Source organism: Papaver somniferum, chromosome 3 (assembly GCF_003573695.1).
Source record: "Papaver somniferum cultivar HN1 chromosome 3, ASM357369v1, whole genome shotgun sequence".
Classification (NCBI taxonomy): domain Eukaryota; kingdom Viridiplantae; phylum Streptophyta; class Magnoliopsida; order Ranunculales; family Papaveraceae; genus Papaver; species Papaver somniferum.
In genome coordinates this window covers 78,224,915-78,232,946 of record NC_039360.1, presented here as the reverse complement: position 1 = coordinate 78,232,946, position 8,032 = coordinate 78,224,915, and the positions used below count along the sequence as shown (strand labels likewise).

The 8,032-nt window shown below is 36.1% G+C and overlaps 2 protein-coding genes across 2 annotated transcripts; both read left to right on the top strand.

Moving 5' to 3' along the window:
* The first annotated feature begins 409 nt into the window (after positions 1-409).
* On the top strand, positions 410-5,097 carry LOC113356579 (serine/threonine-protein kinase SRK2A-like). Its single transcript, XM_026599750.1, has 9 exons — positions 410-1,085; positions 1,177-1,251; positions 1,342-1,443; positions 1,535-1,588; positions 1,689-1,781; positions 1,897-1,989; positions 3,557-3,661; positions 3,765-3,863; positions 4,513-5,097. The coding sequence occupies exons 1-9, from the start codon at positions 966-968 to the stop codon at positions 4,861-4,863; spliced, it is 1,092 nt and encodes a 363-aa protein (XP_026455535.1). The 5' UTR covers positions 410-965; the 3' UTR covers positions 4,864-5,097.
* Positions 5,098-5,408: 311 nt separating this feature from the next.
* Positions 5,409-7,740, top strand: LOC113356578 (short-chain dehydrogenase TIC 32, chloroplastic-like). Its single transcript, XM_026599749.1, has 8 exons — positions 5,409-5,599; positions 5,673-5,904; positions 5,986-6,065; positions 6,157-6,319; positions 6,456-6,534; positions 6,737-6,818; positions 6,923-6,981; positions 7,424-7,740. The coding sequence occupies exons 1-8, from the start codon at positions 5,485-5,487 to the stop codon at positions 7,598-7,600; spliced, it is 987 nt and encodes a 328-aa protein (XP_026455534.1). The 5' UTR covers positions 5,409-5,484; the 3' UTR covers positions 7,601-7,740.
* The last annotated feature ends 292 nt before the right edge of the window (positions 7,741-8,032 follow it).

Here is an 8,032-nt window from a genome sequence, read left to right as displayed (position 1 = left end):
AAAGTTTGTATGCAACAAGGCAGGCACTTTGCATGCCAATGGCAATCACCATTCCTGAGCCCCGAGTCCCGCTTGGTTACACCGAGTGAGGTATTGATGACCTTGGTGAGCCTCATCCACAGAATGTCGTAGATTGTATTTTGCGTCTTTGGTGAGCTGCTCATCTGTCTGTCGGGTTCATTTATGATTTTATGGGTGCTGAGAATGTACTGATGTTACCTCCACTTATGATGTTCAATCTGAGTCATCCCATCCATCTCTTTCCACCACGTACAAGACACTCGCATATTCAGCATCTTCCTTCCTCTCATTTGTCAGCATCGCCATCATCACTCACAAAACCGTTTCCGTTATGGTAATTTATTTCTTTTTGTTGTTTCGTATATTTTATTAATCTCAATTTACTGTATTTTTTCTTAAATAGCACAGACAAACCTTGTTTTCTTTCCACACCACACAGATGAATAAATGAAGAACATGAATAATTACAGAGAGAAAGAGAGTGAGTTTCTCGATTGAATGAAGACAGCAGAAGAAAATTATTAAAACATCATTTATTTTCAGAACCCTTCCTCCCACCCCCTTCAAGTATCTCTCTCCACAGAGAACGGCGATATTCAAGATCGAATTTTTATTTTTTTTACACAAAAGTTTTAAGGAAACAAAAAGATTTTAAAAATGGCAAGTTTGTAAGGATGAGGGATTCATAAACCCATTTTTCAATCCATCTCATCATCACATGCTTATTTGATTTTAATATTCCTTTCACAACCCCCCTTTCTATTAAAGCAGAGCTGAAGAAGAAGAAAGAAACAGCTTTCTGAAGATCTCAGTGTTTCCTTTTCAGAGAAAAACTCAAACTCAGAACAAAAACCCCGGAAGTCTATATTTATTTTGTTGGTATTTGAAGTGAAAAACTTGTAATCTGTGGATATATTACGGATTTTTTTGATTGATTTCTAGAGATGGAGAAGTATGATGTTGTTAAAGATATTGGATCTGGGAATTTTGGTGTTGCTAGACTTATGCGACACAAGGAAACTAAAGAATTAGTTGCTATGAAATATATTGAGAGAGGTCACAAGGTTTGTTCTTTCTTCTATATCTTAGCGTAACCTAATTTTGTATCTGATTGGGATTTTTATTTTTATCTGATTGAGGTTTTTTGGATTTCAGATTGATGAAAATGTAGCAAGAGAGATTATAAATCATAGATCTCTTCGACATCCAAACATTATCAGATTCAAGGAGGTAAATTTAATCCAAATTTTAATTTTTCTGATTGTGAAAATTTTGTTTATTTAATCAAATTTTGGTTATTTCAATTTCATGTCCGTGCAGGTTATTTTAACTCCAACCCATCTCGCTATAGTAATGGAATACGCAGCAGGTGGAGAACTCTTTGAACGAATCTGTAACGCTGGAAGATTCAGTGAAGATGAGGTCAAAATCAACTATTCATTCATTAAATAATTCATCCATTCTTCTCATACAAAACTAGAACTAATATTCATTCAAATTTATATGTTTCCAGGCAAGATATTTCTTTCAGCAGCTTATATCTGGTGTTCATTACTGCCATGCTCTGGTAAATAGTTAATTCAGTCCCTAATAATTTTTTATTTAAAAGAAAAGTAATCTCTTTAACAAAATCTGGGCTAATTTTATTTTGATTTTTTTTGTTCCAGCAAATTTGTCACAGAGATTTGAAGCTTGAAAATACACTGTTAGATGGGAGTCCTGCACCTCGTTTGAAAATCTGTGATTTTGGATATTCAAAAGTAAGTTAAATTAAAATATACTCTGAAATCTCCATTTGAAGTTCTCAAATTGTTATTATCATGGTAAGAACTGTAAATTCAGTTAATAATTTGGGTAGTTTAAATTCTCATGTAGTCATCTATACTTCATTCAAGACCTAAATCAACGGTTGGCACACCTGCATATATTGCACCAGAAGTTCTTTCTCGCAGAGAATACGATGGAAAGGTAATTCCGTAATTGCATACCTTGTTTTACTTGCAATACATAGATTTTTGTTTCGTTGTTACGTGGGTTGTCTGATTTCATACGTGTCTGTTACCTTGGTTGCCAAGTGTGCACGTTTACTATATTGTTGCCACCCACTTTGTACAGTCCATGTAAGCATGCGTTGCTGTAGATTAGATTTTGCCAAAATATCTGTTTTGAGCAGGGCCCACATTATTCAGACAACAATTGTTCTACATCAACTACTGGAAAACCTGGGAAAAATCTTGGAGAACTCTTTAAGGACCATGGATTGATCTAGGCTGTGAATGTCATGGCTTGTAGACCTCACATTCTTAATTCAATTGTAGTTCACATGCACTTGATTTGGAAATGTGGGGCCAAGTGATCCATGGCATTCACAGTCTAGATCAAGCCACATCCCTAAAAGGGTTGTACAGGATATGCCATGGTTTCCCCTCGGTGGGTGTATGACGCCACTTCAGTTGCATGTACATAGTATGGATGACTGATAGGTAACCGAGTGTTTATGATGACTTCCCTTAGATTATGTTAGACTCACTAAGCTCTGCTTCTCGGTCCAATGAACCAACGTTGATTTGTTTCTATGTTATTCCACATCTTAATTTTTTGTGGATGTTGAGCCATGTTCGAAACGATTCAAGGGGTGATTTGTAGGAAGGATGTTCAAGTTTCATTGGGATCAAGCTAATTGTTCAGTGAAGTGATCTATGTTGAAGAGTGAGTTGAACATTTTGTACCAAAAATCAGCTCTTGATTCGGTTCCAACTGGTTTTTACTTTCCTCAAAATCATCATGTAGGTTAACCATGTTAGCAGGAAATATAACTAGGTCAGCAGGTGGCAGGAATATCGTTTTACTTGGTCAAATCAACTCTTGATTGTACAGTTTATTAGTCCTGTTAAGAAGTCACTATGTGTAGCAGTATAGTTGACTTTCTTTGAGACATGGCCTTTAGTGTAATATTTTGTTCCCAACACCTGATGACCTCAGAAGATAGTAAATTTGGTCAGATTGAATCCATATTGGAGATTTGGTAAGTATAGTTGCAAGTTCATTCTTGTCAATTCTCTTTGTTTGTTGTCAGCCAGTCGAGAAGATTTCAAATTCATAGGTACAATATCCTAATTTCATGGTTGTAGTTGCTTGGCATGAATGGAATTGGATCATAGACCTTTCATGCGTGACTGATCTTTTATCTTCCAATCAATTGCCTGTCGCCTGAATATCTCGATCATTTCCAGAATATTCGTTCTGTACCTTCTGTTTGACCCATTTTTTTACATGTCACTTATCTTTGTGCCAGATTTTCATGTCACTCATCTCTTAGTACTCTTTTGCTGCGAAAATCATAGTAATAGAAATCTAACTAATATTTGTCGGACTGGTATTCAGTGGAGGTAAATGGTTTTGCTGGCCCTAGAAGTCGTCGTGATAGTTTAATATAGAGTGTTTAGGTTCGTAAAATAAAATGTCCGCTTATGCTTAATGGGACACTTTCACAAATTATGTTATGAAGGTTAAGTTGTCCTTTGTTTAATTGTAGTTGGCTGATGTCTGGTCCTGTGGAGTAACTCTTTATGTTATGCTTGTGGGAGCATACCCTTTCGAAGATCAAGAAGATCCCAAGAATTTCAGAAAGACCATTGGAGTAAGTGTGCCTCCTTTTCTTTTCTTTTTTAAATAGTTTTTATTGATTTCAGTTTTTTACCCATCCTTAACTCATATTGCTTTAATCATTATCTATTTTGCAGCGTATAATGGCTGTTCAGTACAAAATCCCCGACTACGTTCACGTATCTCAAGATTGCAAACATCTTCTTTCTCGCATATTTGTTGCAAATCCATCCAGGGTATGTTTTTGTTTGGAATTTCTCAAGTTTTATGTTTCCAGGATGTCAATGTGGTCAAGTTAGTAATCGTATCTTGTTTATTGATCAATGAGAAAAGAATATAATCTATGTGCACCAGGAAACTAGGTAAATTTATTTACTGATGACGGACTATGCTAGTGAATATAGGAAAAGTATAGGGGAAACCTGCGTAGAAAAGTATAAAAGTTAAACATGGTGGGCCTCTGTAGCGCTTCGTTGTTTGTATCTACATTTAATTCAGTTCACTTATCAGAACCAAAGCTGTATTGTTTGCTTTAACATCTATACTCTTAGGCGTGTGAAATGCAGTTTCAGTCCTACACCTCGTTGTCGATTGTCGGTCGAATTTTGTGAATATCTGAAATTGAATACCTTGTTCTGTATGTGACCCACATTGTGACTAATGGTGGAATTGGTTTACCTTCCATATTCATATTTGACCTTTAATTTAAATGGTGCATAGAGTCGCATCAATCTGGCATTATGTTACTTGAATCTAGTTGTTGGTAAAGATGTCACTTCCTTGCTGCTATGTGTTCATGGTATTGGAAGTTTTTGCATCACCCATACGTAATACCTTCTGGAGGTCCTGCTTTTTCTGAACTTAATATTTACATGAATTCTACAGAGGATTAGCATCAAGGAAATCAAGACTCACCCATGGTTCTTGAAGAACCTGCCAAGGGAGCTTACAGAGACGGCCCAAGCAATTTATTATCAAAGAGAACCCCCTGCAAGCCTTTTCAGCCAGACCGTTGATGACATAATGAAAATTGTTAGTGAGGCCAGAACTCCTCCTCCATCGTCTAGGTCTGTTGGTGGGTTTGGTTGGGCAGGAGAAGAAGAGGAAGAGGACGAGGAGGCGAAAGAAGAGAATGCAGAGACAGGAGAAGCAAAAGAAGATACAGAGGATGATGAAGATGAATATGAGAAGAGGGTCAAGGAAGTTCATGCAAGTGGTGAATTCCATCTCACTTGAAAGAACCAGATTTATCTTCACTCAGTTGTTTTCTTTCTTCTCCTTTGTTGTATTTTTTAGAGATTTTTTGTTCTTTCTGAAAACTGAAGTTGAATTTGGGACTATTATTTACTCTTTTTTAGGATCTTGTTGCTCTTCTGAATGTATGTATAAAAGTTATACTTTTACTGTTGCCATGTAATTCAAAAAATCATGGGTTTAGAAGGTATTTGTAAGAACAGGCTTCTTTCGCCATTGAAGGTCCTTCTATCTAAAGAAGAAGGTAGTACACTCCGTATCTAGCTTCAAACAAATAATTTTGCACAGTTGAAGAGAGAAAAAGTATGCCTGTAGCGAGAGTTCTTGTTGCATCATCCGCAGGTATTTCAGGTTATGTGCAGATAGAAACTTATTGGATGGATTTGAAAAAGATGACATGTGAAGGTTTTTCTTCCATTCAAAATTGCAAAAGGCTTATAGTGGGGACGTGGAGGTTGTTTGTCTTCACCAATATCTATCTTTTATCTCATCCAAATGCAAAGCTATAAAAACTTGATGACCTCAAAATTTCACACGACAATTCTTACTTATTCTATAAACCATTGATCCTGCTCAATATGAAAAGTTTGTGAACCTTAAGAGATGGGTAACTGGAACTGGTTCTCGAAAGCTGGTCCTTCTGGTTTTAAGTCTTCCTCTACAGCTGAAGAAGTCACCGAGGGGATTGACGCTACAGGCCTCACTGCAATTGTCACAGGTTGAATATATAAAACATTGTTGGATAATGTTAATTGATACTATGAATGCTGACTTATTCTCTGTGTCAATAGGTGCCACAAGTGGGATTGGGAAGGAAACAGCAAGAGTGTTGGCTCTAAGAGGTGTGAAAGTAATTATACCTTCAAGAAACTTGGAGAATGGTTTGAAGACAAAAGAAATGATCCTCCAAGAAAATCCTAAAGCAAAGCTTGATGTCATGGAGATGGACTTAACATCCATCAAATCCATCACTTCTTTTGCTAAATCCTTTAATTCTTCCAAACAACCCTTAAATATTCTCATGTATGTATTTACCTTGTACACATTCTCCAACTCATCATAGTACAACCACATACATAATATTTCTTTCACATTTTCGAGCAGAAATAACGCGGGAATAATGGCTTGTCCATTCCAGCTCTCCAAAGATGGAATAGAGCTGCAATTTGCTACCAATCACCTAGGTAAATATGCACAGTAAGAGCGTCGACTCAGCTTTATGTTGTAATTTAGTTTTCTTTTTAATTGACTTTTCGTATTTGCAAATTTCATCAGGACATTTCTTACTGACGAAATTGTTAATGGATAAGCTTAAAACCACAGCTAAGAAATCAGGCATAGAAGGAAGAATAGTTAATGTGTCCTCCACTGCTCACAGAAGATTGTTTGTGAAGGAGGATTCTTTGCTTGATCTCGAGATCATTAATAATCCAACCAAGTAATAGTTTCTACTTAGCACTATTTGCATTCGAATACATGCATGTAGGAACGTATTCGTCTGGTAAATCAGTTGCATGGTGTGATTGGCTCCGATCCAATGAACTATCTGTGTTGTTGTTGTTTTGATAAAACAGGTACTCAAGATATGATGCTTATTGTAGATCCAAGCTTGCAAATGTTCTACATGCAAATGAGTTAGCTAGCGTTTTGCAGGTGAGTCTCCAATTCAAAGGAACACATTATTGGCATCGGGCAAAAATTTGGATTTGTAAACAAAGTTCAGTTAGCCAAGGGTGGACCCAACAACATTAAAAACTAGAACTTAATCACAAATTATGTTTTTCAACTAATAGGCCTTTTGATGGCCACATTTTATTTTGTGAATTGATAATGTGATTTTGAATGAGTGATTTAGGCAGAGAAAGCTAACGTGACGGCAAATTCTCTACACCCTGGAGTTATACCCACTAATTTATTTCAATTCATGAACTTTAGAGGTAAATCTTATACTTGATTACTAATTTGCTTTACTGCCGTATCTTTTATCGACAAACGACTACAGATTACTTAATCGTTTTGATATGAACTGAAATTGTTCCAGGCATTCCGTTGCCGGTACTAGGAGCATTGGGGAAGCCTTTCATGAAGAATATACCCCAGGTAATTATCTTGGTTGATTGGTATGAAAAACTTATGCTGTGTCAAGGGGATAATTTTTTGATGGTAGCATTTTTTGATGGGTGCATGAGGGATAAATGAGATGTTGACACATGCCTTTCATGTTAATTGATTTCAATAAATTATGTTTCAAATAATACAAACACCAATTAAGGTAATCAATATTTTCTCCAAAAATACATTTGTTTTTATATGTTTGGAAACATAATTCATCGAAATCAATTAATATGAAAAACACATGTCACATATTATTTGTCCCTCATGCACCCATCAAATTTTTTTTTTGTCTTAAGAAATCAAAACAGTTCCTCCCCAAATTAGTTTGGCGTGAAAGTGCATATTTAAGAAGGAAAGATTTTCATTAATCAAGTTATACTAATGGCGAAGAACGTGGCGTTTAACACTATTACCATCTTGTATGCAGGGTGCATCGACAACTTGTTATGTTGCACTTCATCCTGATCTGAAAGGTGTTACTAGAAAGTATTTTAATGATTGCAATGAAAAACTTCCTTCACCACAAGCTCAAGACAAGGATTTGGGGAAAAAACTTTGGGACTTCAGCACAGATTTGCTTAATAATCTCAACAGAAGAAAATGAGAACCAAATGCATGTAATTTGAAGCATACTATTATACCACAAAACCATCTTGCATTTTTTCATCAACTTAAAATCACAGTTTCTGATTTTAATGGCATTTTTAATACATATCAGTAAGTAGCTGCGCTCGCATGTTTAAATTTCTTCTTGTCTAGCCCTCTGTTTGATTCTTGACTTATTGTCTATTCTCAAGTCATATAAGGCCACATTTTTGAAGAACTTCCTTACTGAACTTAATTTTGAAAGAAAGATCAAAGTAAGTTGATGTCTCATTCACTGAAGGGGCGACGAGTTTTTATCCCAAACCATGCGCCACATATTTAGGTCGCATTTTCAGTTGTCCACACTAAAGTGGCACTCATTTGAAATGTATTAACTACATCTACGACCACGCGTACGAACCTTCAGGTGATGTGCATATCAAGGGAATTG

Coding starts and splice junctions, on each gene's coding strand:
- LOC113356579 (XM_026599750.1), top strand. CDS start 966: ATGGAGAAGTATGATGTTGTTAAAGATATTGGATCTGGGAATTTTGGT. Junction 1,086..1,176: donor ATATTGAGAGAGGTCACAAG/GTTTGTTCTTTC, acceptor TTTGGATTTCAG/ATTGATGAAAATGTAGCAAG. Junction 3,864..4,512: donor TTGTTGCAAATCCATCCAGG/GTATGTTTTTGT, acceptor TGAATTCTACAG/AGGATTAGCATCAAGGAAAT.
- LOC113356578 (XM_026599749.1), top strand. CDS start 5,485: ATGGGTAACTGGAACTGGTTCTCGAAAGCTGGTCCTTCTGGTTTTAAG. Junction 6,066..6,156: donor ATTTGCTACCAATCACCTAG/GTAAATATGCAC, acceptor AAATTTCATCAG/GACATTTCTTACTGACGAAA. Junction 6,982..7,423: donor TCATGAAGAATATACCCCAG/GTAATTATCTTG, acceptor TCTTGTATGCAG/GGTGCATCGACAACTTGTTA.